This window comes from Muscardinus avellanarius (genome assembly GCF_963383645.1).
Source record: "Muscardinus avellanarius genome assembly, chromosome: 13".
NCBI lineage: Eukaryota > Metazoa > Chordata > Mammalia > Rodentia > Gliridae > Muscardinus > Muscardinus avellanarius.
The window spans coordinates 76944941-76964508 of record NC_137799.1 but is presented as its reverse complement, the minus strand read 5'-3'; the positions used below and the strand labels follow the sequence as shown (position 1 = coordinate 76964508).

Below are 19568 nucleotides of genomic sequence, written 5' to 3'. Positions count from 1 at the left end.
TAAATTTGGGAGACAGTAAGCCTGTAGGTAAAGAAAGGAAAGTAAAATCCATGGGGAAAAGAAAACTGGCCAAGGACAAATAACAGAAATCACAACAGCCATGAATTTTTTCACCAACAATGCTGGAGACAGAAGAACAATTCTGGAAATTCCTCCAAAATTCTGGAGAGGTTTTGTTTGTTTGCTTGTGGTATTGAGGATTAAACCCAGGGGCATTCTACCTCTGACCTACACCCCCAGCCCTGTTTTGAACTCTTTCTTTTGAAATAAGTTCTCACTAAGTTGCAGAGGGTCTCACTAAGTAGCTGAGGCTGGCATGGAGAAATTATTTTTAATGTATAATTTTATACCCTGGTAAATTGCCAATCAGGCATGGAGGTAGAATGGAGAAGGGATTCGATATTCAAATACTGGAACATTTAATACCCAGTGAACTCTTCCTTAGGAAGAACCCAGAAGATGTGTTTAAGCAAAATGAAAGAGTGACACAAATACAATGGATTCCTGGATCCAGAGAATGGGGATTCAACACAGAAAAGAGGCAAAAGGAATGCCCAGATTCTAGCGGTGCCACAGAATATCCCAATCAGAATAAAATGAGAGAGTGGTCCGTAAGGACTTTTAAGAAAACAGAACTGCCTGGTGTGGTGGCGCACGCTTATAATCCCAGCATTTGGGAGGCTGAGACAGGAGAATCACGGTTCACGGACAGCCTCAGCTACTTAGTGCGGCCCTTTGCAACTCAGTGAGACCCTCTTTCAAAATAAAGAATAAAAAGTAGTGTTGGGGGTGTAGCTCAGAGGTATTATGCCCCTGGGTTCCATCCTTAGTACCACAAAGAAGAAGGAGGAGGAGGAGGAGGAGGAGGAGGAGGAGGAGGAGGAGGAGGAGGAGGAGGAGGAGAAAGAAAGAAAGAGAAAAAGGAAACAGAACTGACATTGCATGAACTGTAACAGAACTTAGCATAGAAAAGGTTGACCTGGACTACGTTGAGATTTTAGCAGATCTTTTTGAAAGTATGGAGGAAATCCTTCCAGAATGGGTTCTTGCTTGCTTTTTGCCTTTTATTACCTATGTGACTTGAAGAAAGTTTCCTAATTTTCTCAACATCGGTATCCTTCTTTGTGAAGTAAAATAACAGCTGTTAAAAGCCCAAGTGTCTGCAGGAGTTTAGAAGAAAGAGAACAGAGAAGGAGTCAGGCATGTATGGTGGCGCACGCTTGTAATCCCAGCGCTTAGGAGGCTGAGACAGGAGGATCACACAGGTTCGAAGCCAGCCTCAGCTACTTAGTGAGGCTCTCAGCAACTTAGTGAGACCCTGTTTCCAAATAAAGTATAAAAAAGGTCTGGGAGTATAGCCTGGAGGTAGAAAAGCCTCTGGGAGAGAGAGAGAGAGAGAGAGAGAGAGAGAGAGAGAGAGAGAGAGAGAGAGGGGGAGAAAGAAACATGCCTCCCTTGTCAATCTCCACCTGGCTTCAGTTAATTTGGAAAAAAGTAAATGAGAGTCCCATGATGTCATCTGGTCCCAAAGGTTAAAACATTTTGGAAATCTGGATTTTTATGCCCATCTTTCCAAACTTTAAGATGCTTTGTACATAACATAAAATACATCTGACTGCAGGAGAGGATGTTTAGAACCTGTCTGTTGTAGATAAGAACAAGCTCCATTAGAATCATGAATCCAGATGAAAAGCTAACACAGTGACAAAGGCCAGGAGCTTGATCTCCAGCAACCAGAGAAGTGTCTGTACCCTAGTCATGATCAGAAAATATTTATTGAATGAACACCCAAGGAAGCAAAACTACTAAGACAAGAGACATACAGTGAATTAAAATTAGCATCCCAGATGAATAAGATAGAACAGTGTTTCATTGAGAGAAGAATAAGCTATCATAATAGTAGGACTGAATTAATGATTTGCAAAACTGGGAATTGACATTGTCTAAGAATGGAGCAAGAAAGAAAAATTCAGACACATGAAAATAGATCTGAAAGTGTCAATGTCTTTTTCACAGCAGGTGCCAAAAGAAAGAGGTGACTGGAAGAAAGAGGGATTGGATGAGAGACACTAGGGAGAGGAAGCAGTGGAGGGAAAGAGAGAGATCTCCCAGAAAACGAGAATTCTCCAACTGAAAAAACTACTTCTTAAAGAGGTCAAACTGAGCCGGGCGTGGTGGTGTTTGCTTACAATCCCAGTACTTGGGAGGCTAAGACTGGAGGATTGTAGGTTCGTGGTGAGCCTTAGCTACTTAGTAAGATTCTCTGCAACTTAATGAGACCCTGTTTCAAATAAAAAGCAGAAAAAAATGGGATTGCAAGTGTAGCTCAGAAGTAGAATGCCCCTGGGTTCAATCCCCAGTACAGCAAAATAAATAAATAAATAAATAAAAATAAATAAAATAAAAAATAGGACTGGGGTGTAGCTCGGAGGTAGAATGCCCCTGGGTCCAATTCCTAGTACCAATAAATAAATAAATAAATATGTCAAATTGAGAAAAGATCCACATCTCACTACTGTAAGATGCCTAACACCTGTTAGAATAACTGTTATCAAAAGAACAAATCATAACAAGTGTTGTCAAGCTCGTGGAAAAAAGGAAGCCCTTGTACACTGTTATTGAGAATGTAAATTAGTGCAGCCACTATGGAAAACAGGGCAGAAATCTCTCAAAGAATTAAAAATAGAACTACCATTTGACCCAGCAATCTCATTTCCAGAAGGAAATGAAATTAGAATTACAAACACATACCTGTGCTAGGTTCACTGCAATATTATTTTCAATAATCAAGATATGGAATCAACCTAAATGCCCACTGAAAAATGTGAAAAATGAATAGATAAAGAAATTTTACACACACACACACACACACACACACACACACACACATACACACACACGTAGTTAATTTTTAAAAGAAATCATGCTATACACGATGAGACAGATCACAAGGACATTATCCTAAGTGAAATAAGCCAGACACAGAAGGACAAATCATCACAGAATTTAAAGCAGTCAAACTCACAGAATGAGAGAATAGAATGGAGGCTACCAGGGGCTGGGAGAGAGGGAAATAAGGAGGTGTTTGCCAAAGGTTTTATTTTTTATTTTTATTTTTTTGGTGGTACTGGGGTTCCTGGAAACCCTTCTACTTCCGGGCTACACTCCCAGACCTATTTTTATACTTTTTTTATTTGGAAACAGGGTCTCTTAAGCCAGCGCACGCGGCTAGCTTTGAACCTGCGCAATCCTCCTGTCTCCGCCTCCCAAGCGCGGGGATTACAAGTGTGCGCCACCACGCCCAGCTGCCAAAGGGTTTAAACCTTTCAGTTATGCAAGACATTCAAGCTCCAGAGATCTATTATACAGAATAATGGCCATGATCAGAAATACTGTATACAATTATATTCTTCAAAATCTGTCTAAAAGGGTAGCTTTTACACTGAAAGTCTTTTACCACAATAGAAAAATAAAAACTAAAGGGATTGAGAGGGAACTTTTGGAGGTGATATATCCATGCTTATGGCCTTGACTATAGCGATGATTTCACAGGTATGTATGCTTATTTACAAATCCATCAAGTTATATTGGACATCCATCACATGCAGCTTTTTGTATGTCAATTTTTATGTCAATCACACCTGAATAAGATAGTTAAATAGAATGAAGAGAGAATACTAAGGGCCAGCAAATTTACCCAAAAAAGAATGGGAATTAGGTTGACATCATCACATTAGATGGTCATAGGTAAATAATTTCAAAAAGAATTCTCTTGCAGCTAACGCATGACTTAATAATAACAAAGTAAAACCACTTGGGGAAAATCAAAGATCTGGAATATCTGTCCCCCTACCTTTTAACAGATTAGATAATTTCAGGGAGCTACAATGATGGGGGGGGGGATTCCCTTTCTTTTTACCTTGTACCACAATGACTTGATATGTCTTTGGAACTGCTTGGATATTTTTTTTCTAATAAAAAATTACATTTTAAATTATTTGCAAAGCAAGCTACCACTACCAGAATGTATGGAGTAAATTTGTTGAAATAGATCTATGGTTGTTTCTGGAGGAGAAAATGAAAAAAAAAAGTTTCATTTCAGCAAAATATTATTGGTCCTATCTGTGGGTACTTCCTCTGCTCCCTTTTGCAATGCCACAGGAGGCCAGCCTGGTGACTAGCTCTAGTGAGTGGATCGCAACTTTTTTGTGTGTGTGTGGTACTGGGGTGGAGCCCAGGGGCTATTCTACCTCCGGGCTATACTCCCAGACCTATTTTATATTTTATTTGGAAGCAGGGTCTCACTAAGTTACCGAGAGCCTCAGTAAGTAGCTGAGGCTGGCTTCAAACATCTATGCGATCCTCCTGTCTCAGCCTCCCAGGCGCGGGGATTACAAGCGTGTGCCACCACGCCCGGCTGATCTCAACTTTATAAACAGATGCCAAATACGCCCTCAGCTCATCCAATTGTTAGGGTGTGGGCCTGCTCATTGTCTGAAACATTGGGTGCACACATCAAATACTTATCAGGAATGAAGTCTATTTTATATTCACTGGCATAAAATAGTTAATCCTCTGATGTAAGAAATAATATTTATAGATTATTGCTTAAAGATGCATAATCTTTGATATTCATCTCTCTAAACATGAAAGTCTGGATAGAGTTAAACTTTTTACTGCTACAGCATCTTTACAATGAGTATGAATCCACATTAAGAAATACTGGGTTCTTTCTCATTCTTTCTTTCTTTCTTCCTTTCTTTCCTTCTTTCTCACTGGGGAATGTACCCAGAGATATTTTCCCTCTGAGCTAAATCTCTAGCCTGATTTTATTTCTTATTTGGAAACAGGGTCTCACTAAATTGCTGAGGGCCTCGCTGAGCTGTCAAATCTGGCTTTGAACCTGCGATCCTCCTGTCTTAGTCTCCCAAGTACTGGATTACACGCATGTGCCACTACACCCAGCCTATATATGCTTTAACAGGTGTGGTTTATTTGTTTGTTTGTTTATTTCCTTGTTATGATACCAGGGATTGAACCCAGGTGTATTCTATCTCTAAATTACACCAAGAGCCCTATTCTATGTTTACTTTGAGTCAGGGTCTCCCTAGGTTAATGAGGGTCTAACTATTTGCTGAGGCTGTCCTCCAACTTGTGATCCTTCTATCTCAGCCTCCTAAGTATGGGATTACAAGCGTGCACCACCACACCCAGCTACAAGTGTGATTTTTAAAGGTCACGTACATGGTGCAATTTCATAACTGATTTCTCTTTCTGGATCAGGTAGTTGAAACTTAAAGCCAACTTTGTGGCAAATTCTGTCAAGTGCTTGGACACCCTCCCCCTCCACAAAGCTCATATGCATTGACTTCTTAATTTTGTTTTATTTTTCGTCTCCCTTTTTTCTTCTTTGCTGTGATTTGATGACTCATTTTCTTTGGCTGTATACAATGCAATTTTTAGCCATTTCAAGCCTTTTTTAGGACAATGGGAGGTATAAATAAATTCCAAGGATAAAGATTTGGTGTGGTTAACACAATTCATGAACACAATGTGCCAGCAACTTCATGTGCAGCTTTTGAAACTTCTCAGTTTTTCCGGTGTCATGTGAACACATGCTAAACATGTATGACCCACAATTACACTGAATTATAATTAAGTGAGACAAGTGTACAAATGCTGGACTTGCTTCTGCTTTGAACGGCTGGGATGATGGGAGGCCAGGGAAGCAGGGGGGTGGCTGTGTCAGTCACTGTGGGACGCTAATAATACTGTCACTACTACAAAGTCAACATCCTGGAAGAAAAACTATCAATTGACACAAGAAAACCCAGGAGTGACAGTCCACGGGTACAGGCTGGCAGATGAAAAAGCCTTTGCAGGTTCCTTACTGCAGAAGCTTTCTGGTATTTCGGGGTGCTCATGTTCTGGGCACAGTGTTAGAAAAGAAAGGCAGCTGATTTTGTTGAAAGAGGAGGAGGAAGGACGTTTTTCGAGCCTTCATTTGTAGTTGGCACACACTGAAGCAAAGCTCATTGACTGAACTAGCCCCAGGGTCCCCTCTAGTGGTGTTAATGCTCAAATCACATTTCCACGTGACCTGACAACTGGGACCAATCTGTTTTCCCTCCTTGCAAACTTACCAAAATAGATGACATCATTGTAAATGTAATTACCAAAAAAAAAAAAAAAATGTACTGGGGGGTTAAACCCAAGGGTGTTCTACCTTTCTACCTCTGAGTTGCACTCCCAGCCCTTCTAGACTTTTTTTTAAACAGGTTCTCCCAAAGTTGCTGAGGCTGGTCTATGATCTTCCTGTTACTGCTGGATTACAGATATGTACCACTGAACCTGGCTGAAATTTTCTCTCTCTCTCTCTCTCTCTCTCTCTTGTTTATGGTGCTGAGTATCAAATCCAGGAGCATTCTACTTCCAACCTACACTTCCAGACCTATTTTATTTTTAATTTGGAAACAGGGTCTTACTAGGTTGCTGACAGCTTCATTAAGTTCCTGAAGTAGGCTTCGAACCCACAATCCTATTGTGTCAGTAGCCCAAGTACTAGGATTATAGGCATGCACTACAACGCCTGGCTTTTTTTTTTTTTTTTTTTTTTTTTTTTGCGGGTCTGGAGATAGATCCCAGGGGCATGTGACCTCCTAGCTACACCCCCGCCCTATTTTTTTATTCTTTATTTTGAAACCGGGTCTCTCTGAGTTGTGGAGGGCCTCACTAAGTAGCTAAGGTTGTCTGCAAACCGCGATCCTCCAGTCTCAACCTCCCGAATGCTGGGATTACAAGTGTGCACCATCACGCCCAGCATACATTTTTAATTTTTAAATTTTGATGGGTATTTTTAGAACCAACACATTGAGCTCTTATCATGTGCTAGGCACTATTTTAAGAACCTCACAAATACTAACTTGCTGAATTACCATAACAATCCTACAAAGTAGGTACTATGATTATCTCTATTTTTTTACAGATGGGGAAAGTGAGTCACAGAACTTTCCAAAGGTCACCCAGCTATTCCATATGGTCCTCAGAACAGCATTATGAATTGGCAAGAATAAGGGAATACACATATGCATTAAACCCAGATTTGGCAATATAAAACATGGGAAGTAAGAGAGTAATGCGAAGCCCACCAGATTGGGTATTTGAGAGCTTAGATTCAAATTCCCTCCTTGCCACTGTCCAGCTGTGCAGATGAGGTGGTCACAAACTCACTGGATTGTGAAAGAACTAAAAAGCACTTGAAAAATTCCCATGGTCCACCCAACCACTCATTGGCCTATGCTTTATAACTTAATTAGGGCCTTAGAAATGGATATGTCTATAGATGACCATGCATGATACAATGTTCACACACAGGATACTTACAACAACTCTGGTGTAGACTTCCTCAGCAAGGTCGATGCTCTGGAATCTGTGTTCTACAGGAAATGTGTATCTGGTCAGCCACGCCAAAAGCGGCAGGTCTACGTTACTCCCAGCAAAGGAGTACTGAGAGGCATGGATGTGCGTGTCAACTAGCCCAGGCATGAAGAACTCGCTGCAAATTAAACAAGAAAAAGAGCATTTAGTTACACTGTTCGTCACTTTCGGTACCTTAAGATCACTTTTTTTTTCTTGACGATGGTTTAAATTTTCATCCTACTTAAGTTTATAGCTGATGCAACCTGACAGCTGGAAGTCATCTGGAAATCAGAATGGAGCTTTGTTAAGAGATACAGAGCTCCAGAGTTGAAATGGCAGGTGTGGGGTTAGCCAGAGAGGGCGAGAAGAGGAAAAAGCACAGCTGGGAGCGGAAACAAAGCAGTCATGGCCCAAGAAAGGAGGGAAATCATCGCCTAATCCTCATTCTTTGTTCTCATGATGGGTGGTTAGAAGACAGAGAGTAAAGACAGGAGAGAAGATCTTCATGACTTCTAGAGTTGAGCTGAGGAGAGGAAATGCCTAAGAGTGACAGAAGATGAGAAACAGTGGCTGCCAACTTAGGCACAATGGCCACCTCGGTCTTGGCTGATTGCAAGAAATCAAGCTCTTTCTTCACCATGAGCCCAAGGGGCTGAGTTCTAAAACAGATGCGGCGAGAGCAAAGTGTTGGTTGGGGAAAGGTGACCTTAGGAGACAGGAGTGTAAATGGGTCACTGCAGTGTGTGCAGTTATGTGAAGAAGGATTGCAATGTCCTGACCCCCATTTTCCGGGTGTTTCTGAATGCTGCTCTCATCCACCAACTAGTGTTTGCATTTCTACTCACTCTTGTACTAGGAAGTCCTAGAAAGGTGCAGACACTTAAAATTCTTCTAAAGATTGAATTCACTTTACCATTGTCTGTTAAGTGTCTAAACTCACCTAAACAGACATCTGTTTACTACTACCATGCTATTACCCTAAGCAAATGTTTAATCACATAAGAAACTTGAACTTAAACTTGACATCACAAAGGCTTTCTTATGCTACTGAATCAAATGTACACATACCATTCAGATGCAAGACAAAGCTAAAAAGGAGAGCTCTCCAGCTGTAACTATCCTGGGTATCTTTCCAAAGGGACTGAAATCAGAGAATTACAGTAATATATGCATACCCATTTCATAGCAGCAGAACTCACAATAGCTAAATTATGGAACCAAGCTAGGTGTCCACCAATGGATTACAAAATTATGGGTTATACGTACGGTGGAACTCTACTTAGCAATGAAGAACAAAATAACATCAATTGCAGGAAAATAGATAAACCTGTAGAACATTATGTTAAGTGAGATTAGCCAGTCACAGAAAGTGAAGGGTCATATGTGTTCTCTCATATGGGGAATGTAGGGAGTAATCAAAGTACAAGAGGGACTTTAATAGAGGAAAAACTGCAGTAGAGCCAAAGGAGGTGGTCGTGTGGAGGTTGAGAGGTGGAGAATCAGTGATGGAATCACTTCCATTGACATTGTATACATCTGTAAGAATACCAATGCTGATCTCAATATGTTGTTTGGAGAGGAGAGGAATGGGGAGAGCCGGGGAGAGCCCAACAAGTGCTGAGTGCATGTATGTCACTATCACTATGAATTACGTTATGATGTGAGACTATAATGCATCAATAAAAGTATATATATGAAAATAAAAAATAAATTAAAAAGAGAGTTAGAAATGGTGATCATGGTGATGGTGGTGATGGAGACAGCAGCTACTAGTTCCTGCAGATGCATGTGCACTGGGAATTGGACACAGAAGTGTCAATACACTTACCCCTATGATATACTGGGAGACAGTGTATTAGAGGTGTAAGTGGATCCATTCTATGCTTTGTCTGGACTGGAAGTCTGGCTCCACTCTAACTCAACAATGGGATACCCAGCATGTTATGTCAGCTCTGTTTCTCAGTTTCCCCTTAGATAAAATGAGGACAGTAGTATTGCCAGAAGGTTGTAGTGAGGATTGATGTGTCTAAGAGCTGGGCCTACCCAATGGAAAGCATCATTAAATATTCATCATGATGATGATATAAGTCTCACAAATGTTATGAAGTGTGAGAGTATTACCCTCATTTGCTTAAGTTAAACTTAAATTCAGGAAATTTAACTAGCTTGAAAAAAGTAATCATAAACTAGCCAGCTCTGGAGCTGAGACTCAGATTCAGCTTTATTTTGAGGTACTGGCGATTGAACCCTGGGGCATCCTACCTCCGAGCTAAATCCCCAGTCCTATTTTTTATTCTTGATTTTGAAACAGGGTCAAACTAAATTGCAGAGGGCCTCACTAAGTAGCAGAGGCTGACCGCAAACCTCCTGTCTCAGCTGTCCAAATACTGGGATTACAAGCATGTGCCCCCACGCCCGGCCAGATTCAGCTTTATAGCTGGAGAAGTTTGAAGTCTCAGCACTCCTGGTCACTATACCCCACGTGACAGAATTGCTAACTCACAACATGGAAATAAAGAACAGTGGCACCTTGTGAGATTGGCAGGAGATGGCAGTAAGCAGACCTATGACGTGGGGAGCACCCAAGGAGGAAAGACGGAATGTGGGTTCCTCTCTGATCTGCTTCCCTCATGACCACAAAGTGAAATGGCAGTGTGACTTCTTTGTGCATTTAGAATTGTTCAAGCCAATGGTATTTCCCAAGTGCCCACTGTGGTTAAGAAACTCTGCTAAGCCTTTGTGGGGAGTCCAAAGAGAAGCAAGGCATTCCTGCGTCCTCAAACACTTTTTAATCAAGTTGAGGATGTTAGGGGTGAGAGTGTGTGTGCAGATATGGCCAAACATAAAGGGTTTCAATAAGCAAGTTCATTCCTGGATAGCTACTCAAGTGAAACAAAACATAAGCTTACGAAACAGATTGCGTGAGAATGCTCGCGGCGACTTTATTCATACTAGCTCCGAATTGGAAACAGTATAAATAGCCACCACAGGAAAATGTGGATAAACAATCTGTGGCACGACAAAAAAAATAATCAATTACTCTTACGTACAACGATATGGATGAACCTCGATAACATGATGCTGAATGGAGGAATGCAGACACGAAAGAATACATATTGAGTTCTTCTATGTATGTGATTCAAAAATAGGCAAAAGCAGCCGGGCATGGAGGCGCACGCTTGTAATCCCAGCATTCGGGAGGCTGAGACAGGAGGATCACAGTTTGCAGCCAGCCTCAGCTACTTAGTGAGGCCCTTTGCAACTCAGTGAGACCCGGTTTCAAAATAAAGAATAAAAAATAGGGCTAGAAGTGTAGCTTGGAGGTAGAATGCCCCTGGGTTCCATCCCCAGTACCACAAAATAAACAATCAGGCAAAAGTAACCCTTGTGACAGAAATCGAGTAGTGGCTGCCTACAAGGGGCCGGAAAGTAACTGGCAGGGCTCCAGGGATGTTTCTTGGATAAGAGTGTCTTATATCTAGATTTATATGTGAGTTCTTCACACATTGGGCATAGATTTTTGTCAAAATATCAAATTATATACCTTAAATCTATGCATTTCACTATATAATTCTTTTCTTTAAAAATAAAATTTTATATAAAGTCTTGAATATTCCCTTTAGTGAACGATCACACATCTGTTAGCCAAGATGGAGGGATCAAGAGGATATTTATTTCTTTGGGTTTTTTGTTGTGACGGTGGTAGTGGCAGTGGTTTTATTTGCCAGATTGTGGCATATTGCATTTATTTATTTTATTTTGTTGGTACTGGGGATGGGTCCTTGGGGCATTTTACTTCCGAGCTACATCCCCAGCCCTTTTTTTTTTTAATTTTGAAACAAGGTCTCTCTAAGTTTTTGAGGCTCTCACTAAGTTTCTGAGGCTGACCTTGAACCTGCAATCCTCGTGTCTCAGCCTCTCAAATACTGGGATCATAGGAGTGCACTACCATGCCCAGCACATGTTGGGTTTATGATGATGAATGCATGGTTTGGCAGAGCCGAGAGACTCTTTCCAAGCATAAAGTTTCTGAATAAAGATGATGGCGACAGGAACAGAGAGGGTGAGACACAGCACTTGATCTTTTTATTGGCTCTAGGAAGCAAAGGAAAAGAGTGAGTCAAAGAGAGGACAATGGCTGGAAGGGGGCACTCAGCTTCGGGGGGATTTAGGCCATTATTTAAAAAGTACTCAGTCTCTGACTTGTTTTAGTCCCTGTCCTAGGTGCTGAAGAAACCGTGATGCACTTGAGAGACAAGTGTTAGCAGATGGAGAGGCCGCCTTCAAAAATGTTTGGTGGGGCAGAAAAAGCCAGTCACAGTGGCGCACACCTGAAATCCCAGTACTTGGGAGGCTGAGTCAGGAGGATCGCAGGTTCAAAGTCAGCCTTGGAAACTTAATGAGATCCTCAGTAATTTAGCGAGACTTTTATAAAATAAAAATAAAAAGGGCCGAGGGCGGGTGTGGTGCCGCATGCTTGTAAATTCCAGCATCTGCAAAGCTGAGACAGGAGGATCGGGGTTCGCTGACAGCCTCAGCTGCTTAGTGAAGCCCTTGGCAACTCAGTGAGCCCCTGTTTTAAAATAAAGAATAGGTTTAGACGAGTTGTTCATTGTTCAGAGGTAGAATGTCCCTAGGTACTGAAAAATAAAAAAAAGCTGAGGGTACTTCTCAGAGGTAAAATTGTAGAATTCATCTGGGTTCAAACTCCAGTATTAAAAAAATGTTTGCTAGTAAAAGGTAGGATGAAAAGAACACACCAGTTACTTTTTCCTTTTCATGTAGGGAAAACCTGAGCATGTTTATCAGGAACAGGGATACTAGAGAGAAGTAACTCAGGGGCCGGGTCGGTATCTGCAGAGGCAACAGAAGGGCCTGAAGGGTGACTTTCACCTAGAACGATTACCATCCTTGTTAGGAAAGAGGAAGCGCTGTGAAATGCTTATTAACAGAAAGAGTCACATAAGTGAGATTGCAGTTCCAGGATGACTCCAGATATCAGAATGTGCCAAGGTGCAGTATGAGAGGGAGATACCCACGTTAGAAGTCCTTGAGCCCGCCTCCTTTTGGGGACTAAGCAAAAGGAAGCACTGGAGTAGCAGGCACAGCTACACACCTGCCACTTGTCAGTGCCCAGCAGGATTAGCCCTGGGCTCTGTACTCCTGACGCTCGGAGCCCAGCTGCAGGCGGGCGGGGGGCGAGGCTGAAAGAGGAGGCTGGAAAAGAAGGCTGGAGGCAGCAGCAGCAGGAGTGAAACTGCTTTCCCTCTCCCTTCTGCTTGTCGGCTTTCCTCTTTCCACCTTACTTAAACCACTGTCATAATCCCATTAGAAAAATCTCACCCCCCCCCATAAAAACCTTCAACTTCCAAACCTGCAATGCTGGCCAAGCCATATCAGACGCAAAGAAAAAGAATAGTCTGTGCCCCTATGTGCTCTTAACAGAATATTCACCCACTGGGGGTACTGAGGTCCCCGGTGCTTTACACTGAGCTACACCCCCAGCCCTTTTATTTTTATTTTGAAATAGAGTCTTACTAAGATGCTGTTCACTAGCTTTGAACTTGAGATCCTCCTGTCTCAGTCTCCCAAGCACTGGGATTGCAGGCGTGTGCTATCATGCTGGGCTCATCCACCCATTTATTTAATTTAATTTATTTTTTCGGTATTGGAGATTGAACCCAGGGTCTTCTATCTCTGAGCTATACCCCCAGCCCCATTTTTTATTCTTTATTTTGAAACAGGGTCTCAGTAAGTTGTGGAGGGCCTCACTAAATTGCCAAGGCTGGCCTTAAACCTGTGATTCTCCTGTCTCAGCCATCCAAATACTGGGATTACAAGCTTATGCCACCACACCTAGCTTAACTTGTGTTTGATAATGAATCATTTTGCATTTTAAATATAAATTTCTTCAAAAACCTCAGTTTCCCTCCAAAATTTATTTATTTTGGAGGAGACAGGTACTGGGGGTTGAACCCAGAGGCATTCTACCTCTGAACTACACCCCAGCCTGTGTTGAAACAGGGTCTCGCTAAGTTGCTAATGCTAGCCTCGAACCTGCAATCCTCCTGTTTCAGCCTACCAAGTACTGGGATCACAACTGTGTGCCACCATGCCCAGGTAAAATTTAAACTATGTCTTACCTCACCACTCCCCTGGGTGTAGTGCTCCTAGAGTCCCCAGACTGTGAACTTTTGGTGAATTTAACTCCAAATGCAGCCTCATACAGAGGGAGGAAGAATTTGAAGAAACTGTGGTACAGCCACCCCTCGCCCATTATCCAACCAGTCCCCAGCCCCTCACCTCTGCCCAATCTCCATTTCCTCCATCTCCAATCCGCCCTCCAGTCCCCATCACGAGGGCACACGGTAGGTGACTGTACATGCCTGTTCTTTCTCAACTTAGATTCTTAGGAAAATCCAGCGGGCAGACTGCCTGTGCCCACTCCCCACACACCTCCAAGCTGCTGAGAGGCGGCGGGGAGACAGAAGGAGGAAGGAGATGCGAGATCAGCTGCAAACGCCAGGAAACTGTGAGCACCGTGATCACTGTCCCTGACCTCACACCTAGATGAACTTAGTAGCCCAGATGAGCTCAGAGGAGGAGAGTGGCTGACTCCACACCCACCAGCCACCCTGCGCAGCGCGAGGATGCAAACCAGGCACCTCGAACCCTCCACTTCCTGCGTTCCACTAAACGTTTCACATAAGCGTTTCAATTTCTGTGAAAGTCTCTTCAGAATGAAAGTGATGCCACTCTCCCTGACTTTGGACCCACGGCTGGCCCAAAACAAGATAAAATGTCTGAGCCGAAAGCCAGTATTCCCATTTCTATAAAACAAGTGAAGCAGGCTGTGAGGATAGCGGACCTGCCACGGGAAACACATTTTCTACAAATATTAAAAATCACTGAGGTGGCAGCTCAAGGGCACATCTGGACAGAGGTTCTCCCTAACCACACGGTCACAGTGGCTGTTTCTCAGACTCTGCCCCCAAGAGCGGATCCATCGTTTCCACCCCTCCCCCACATGCATTCTTTATGGGAGAAGCTATAATCTGCCGCTGCCAGGCTTATGCGCCTGTTCACAAGGGCAGAAAACCTCCTGAGGACAAGGGTCCCGGCAGTCTTTTCTGCTTCCGGGTGCTAGCACCGCACACAGGAGGCTCAACAAATCTTTGCTGAAGATATATATATATATATATAAAATGGACACCTTGGGTTCTCAGAGTTCTGGACCTTCATCTAAGTAGCTAATCAATGAATCGTAAGCACTTCACCCTTGGGGCGGATTCCGTCACTGAACCTAGTTAATGGCACCCAGCAAAGGGGGAGAGGTCGCTGGCGACTTACTGGTGGCTCAGTTCTCTCACTTCACATGGCTTGAAGCACCATTCTTTGGCCAATTTTTCTTGCTGGGATGCTTCTTCTAAAAACACTATCTTTAAAAGGAAGAAAAGAATCACATATTAATAAATCATAGTCATTCGTTGTCATAAAATATATAATTATTGTCGCTGAGTTTATTTTAAAGAAGTATTTCAAGCTGGGTATGGCGACACACGCTTGTAATCCCAGGACTTGGGAGGCTGAGATGGGAGGATCGCAAGTCCAAGACCAGCCTCTAGCAGCTTAGTGAGCCCCTGTTTTAAAATAAAAAATAAAACAAGGGTTGGGGATTTGGCTCAGAAGTTGAATGCCCCTGGCTTCAATCCCCAGTACACAAATGATAATAATAGTAAAATTAGATAAATAAGGAGAATCTGAAACCAAACAGGATTGAGTTCCGAAGGAAAAAAAAAACAGGAGTTTTGCCTTTGGTCATCCATGGACGGAAACTGTGTTATTTCTCCTTTTCTACCAAATATATGTCTATGAGACTTCAAAAATCCTAATTTGAAGATAAAAGGTATTAAAGGTGGTTAATTGACATGCATTTCTCTCCCATCCCTGAAAATGAGTCAAGGAAACAATTGTCATAGAAAATGTACCTTATCTCAGGTGAATAAATGATTTTGGTTAGACTGTGATGGAAAACCCAAGTCACAGGAGTGACGTCAACCAGCAACCTATGTCACATAAACACATAATTATCTGACAGTTGAGACTCGGCGTGAACTGTGTTGATGTCCAAATGCTAGACGTCTTCTGTAAAGAGATGTGTTGTGGTTTTCTACAAACGTAGAAAGTGCAAGAGGCACTGTATGAGGTAGAGAAGATGGTGACCCCTCGAGTTAGGTTTGCAAGGGCTGAAGCCCCAGGGCAGCAGCAAGGCGGCTGTGAAGGGCCCCTCACTATTTCTTGGTCTGCTTTCCCCATCTGCAAAGTGGGATAACTCTAGGGCATACTCACAGGGCTACTGTGAAGACTCGTGATTATTGTGGCAATGAAATTAGCACATGCCTGGAACATGTTAAATGATAGATCAATTATATCTGTTGTTATTGTTTTTTAAAGTATGATAGAATTGTTTTCTCTATAAGCATGGATTGCAACACACACACACACACACACACACACACACACACAGAGGACAAGAAGGACTGAGAGTCATTTATAGAAAATATCCTGGGTTTTTGTTTTGTTTGTTTGTTTGTTGTTTTGCTTGTTAGTTTGCTTATGTTTGTTTTGTTTTTCTGCAGAGCTAGGGATCCAACTCAAGGTCTTGGGCTCTATCACTGAGTTACAGCTTCAGGCCCACTCCTGTTTTATCTTTAAATTGTTAGGGGGAAAATGTTTCATTGAATACAAAATATTGAAAAACTTAGGTAAAATGCATCTAACTAATTAGGAGCAAGGCATTATACCTCAGGAAAAATAATTTGTTTGTTTGTGGAACTGAAAAAGAACTAAATGCTGACTTCTTTATTCATTAATACTTCTTTTTTAAAATGGAATTTTAATTAGAAGAGAAAATTAAAGTGTAATTCATACAATTAAGGAAAAGTAACTCAGTTGTTTTATTTATTAATTTATTTTTTGTTTGGTTTGTGGTTGTTTTGTTGTTGTTGTTGTTGTTGTTGTTGTTGTTGTTTTTGGTGGTACTGGGGTTCCTGGAAGCCCTTCTACCTCCGGGCTACACTCCCAGACCTATTTTATATTTTTATTTGGAAACAGGGTCTCCTAAGCCAGCGCACGTAGCTGGCTTCAAACCTGCGCGATCCTCTTGTCTCTGCCTCCCAAGCGTGGGGATTACAAGCGTGTGCTACCACGCCCGGCTAGTTGTTTTAAAATATGTTCAAATGAGTAAAGTTTAAAAAGGAGGAATCAATAAAAATCAAAGCAGATCAGAAAACCATAAAAACAGATTTTATCATACATCTCAAAGGTGGCGCAATGCAAAATCCATAAGTAAATAAATAATAAAAATTGTAAGGCACTCCATTAATACATTCGAAAATATATTTGCAATAACAGTTTTTTAAGAACAATATAAATGATGAAAGTATATTTTGGAGAAAGAAACTGAATGAATCAGTAAACCTAAAGGAAACCAAGTTACATTTATAAACTCTTTTTCAAAAGCACCTAGTTCAGAACAATGCTATCTAATAGAAACACAATTTCCATCACAAATATAAACTGCACCTGTAATTTAAGATTTTCTAGTAGCAAGATGAAAGTATAAAAATGAAATATAAAATTAATTTTAGCTGGGTGTGGTGGCGCATGCTTGTAATACCCGCGTTTGGGAGGCTGAGACAGGAGGATCCCACAGGTTCGAAGCCAGCCTCAGCTATTTAGTGAGACCCTGTTTCTAAATAAAATATAAAATAGGTCTGAGAGTATAGCCCAGCTGTAGAAAGCCTCTGGGTTCTACCTCCAATACCACAAAAAAATTTAACTTTAATAATGTTTTAAGACAATGTTTATAAAAGATTATCATTTTAACATAAAATCAATATAAAAATTAATTACCTTTCATAGGGAGTTGGACTTTAAAATTACATTTTGCATTTAAAGTATTTTTTCATTTTCTTTCTTTTTTGTTTGTTTTTGTCTGGTACCGGAAATTGAATCCAGGAGTATTCTACCTCTGAGCTACACCCCCAGCCCTTTTATTTTACTTTATTTTTGTTTTTAAGCAGGGTCTCACTGAGTTGCTCATGCTGATGTCGAACCTGTGATCCTCTGGTCTCAGCCTCCCAAGTAGTAGTATTGCAGGTGTGTGCCGCCACACCTGGCTCATTTAAATACATTTTAAGCCAGTTGCTAAAGTTTGTCCGAAATACTCCATTTGTATATTTACATGACATAATTTACAAAAAGCAGACTCACAAACCCAAGTTGTTCCAAACACTTAAAAGTTTTTCAAAACTAAAATGTTTTTAAAATTGATTCAAATGAGTAAACTAAGTAAATTTAAGTTAACTTAATGAAAATTAGATTGAAAATAAAGTTTACGTGGTGGCGCACGCTTGTAATCCCAGCATTTGGGAGGCTGAGATCATAGGATCGAGGTTCGCGGACAGCCTCAGCTACTTAGTGAGGCCCTCTGCAACTCAGTGAGACCCGGTTTCAAAATAAGGAATAAAAAGTAGGGCAGGGGGTGTAGCTTGAGGTAGAATGCCCCTGGGTTCCATCCCCAGACCCGCAAAAAAAAAAAAAAATCCATTTCCTAAATCTCAATAGTCATATCTCAAGTGCTCAAAACAAAACACGTATCTGGCTAGTGGCTGCTCTATTAGACAATATACAGTCAGAGACTTACAGAGCAGAAGGATGGATTTTTTTTTTTTTTTTTTTTTTTGTGATGCTGGGGATGGAACCCAGGGGGGCCTTCTACCTCCGAGCTACACTCCCAGACCTATTTTATATCTTATTTGGAAAATGGGTCTCTTAAGCCAGCTGAGGCTGGCTTCGAACCTCCTGTCTCAGCCTACCAAGCGCGGGATTACAAGCGTGCGCCACCACACCTGGCAAAAGGATGGAATTCTGTGCTAGGAAAAGACCTCCAGAGTAAAGAAAAATGGAAGCCAGGTGTGGTGGTGCATGCTTGTACTTGGAGGCTGAGATGGGAGGATCGCAGGTTTGAGGACAGCCTCAGCAAGTTGTAAGACTCTCACTGACTTAGCAAGACCCTGTTTCCAAATAAAAATAAAAATAAGGCCGGTGTTGAAGCTCAGAGGTAGAACACTGCTGGGTTCAATCCCCAGTGCCACAAGAAAGAAAAATGAAGGAAGGAAGGAAGGAAGGAAGAAATCTCTCTATTTCTATAAAGCTAGCAGAATGCTCCTACCAAAAAACTAACAAAGTTCACACACACATATAAGCATAGATAATCAAATAGAAAAAAGACAAGCAAATACTATTATTTATTGAATAATATAGGTACAAAAAAATGATGCCCATGACATACTGGCAGTAAAAAACAAAAATGCATTGAAATAATAATTCAGTGCATCTGCAGCCTGTCAAGCCTCCATTATTCCAACCAGATGAGACACATGTAACAACTTACCACAGATTTAAGTAGTTAGGCAAGGACCCAACTCTTCAAAGACCACTAGAACAACGCCACCCATCTCTCTGTTTTCTTAAGTCAGTCTCCAAACTAGAATTCACTCACCACACACACACACACACACACACACACACACACACACACACACACCAGGGATCTTGATTTTACATGATCTTCATAAAGCTCTTACATCCATGCGCCTGAACAAAACCGTACACCTCCCGCTTAACGACATCCTCATGGCGGCCTCTTGCTGCTGCCCTTCCTAGGCAGCGAGCTCCCCTGTGCCTTCAATATCTGCTCCCAGTTTCTCTGTTGTAATAACCAGAGCTCTCCCCTGAGGACTCGGCTTCTCAAAGGGCCGGTACTAGATCTCGGGCTGAAGCAGTGAGTGTGGAGGCCTCCGTCCCCAGAGCCACTTCCAAACCACTTTCCTGCAGCTTCCGACAGACACACAAGCCTGATTCGTTAAGACTGTCCCTGTTTAGTTTTCAGAGCATCTTTCTTCTTTCTCCAGTGGTCTCCTTCACCAACCCTTGCCTCCCGCTGTAGAGTTGCTCCTGTTGGCCCCATACCTTCTCTTGTTGGCCAGCCCTCCTTCACTCTTTGTGGTTCTAACTCTTCTGAAGTCCATGGCCACCTGTTTCCATGAACCCGTCTTCATTGACTTGTTCTCGTTCAATTCAGT

The 19568-nt window shown here is 41.9% G+C and overlaps 1 protein-coding gene across 1 annotated transcript in view; it reads right to left on the bottom strand.

The window, feature by feature from the left end:
- GDA (guanine deaminase) overlaps window positions 1-19568 on the bottom strand; it is a gene marked incomplete at both ends in the record, with an annotated part of 101371 nt that overhangs the window by 42726 nt on the left and 39077 nt on the right. The window contains 2 exons of the mRNA XM_080709338.1: window positions 7384-7555; window positions 14770-14854. Coding sequence (XP_080565464.1) covers window positions 7384-7555; window positions 14770-14854 — 257 coding nt within the window. The remainder of the gene's footprint in view (window positions 1-7383; window positions 7556-14769; window positions 14855-19568) is intronic.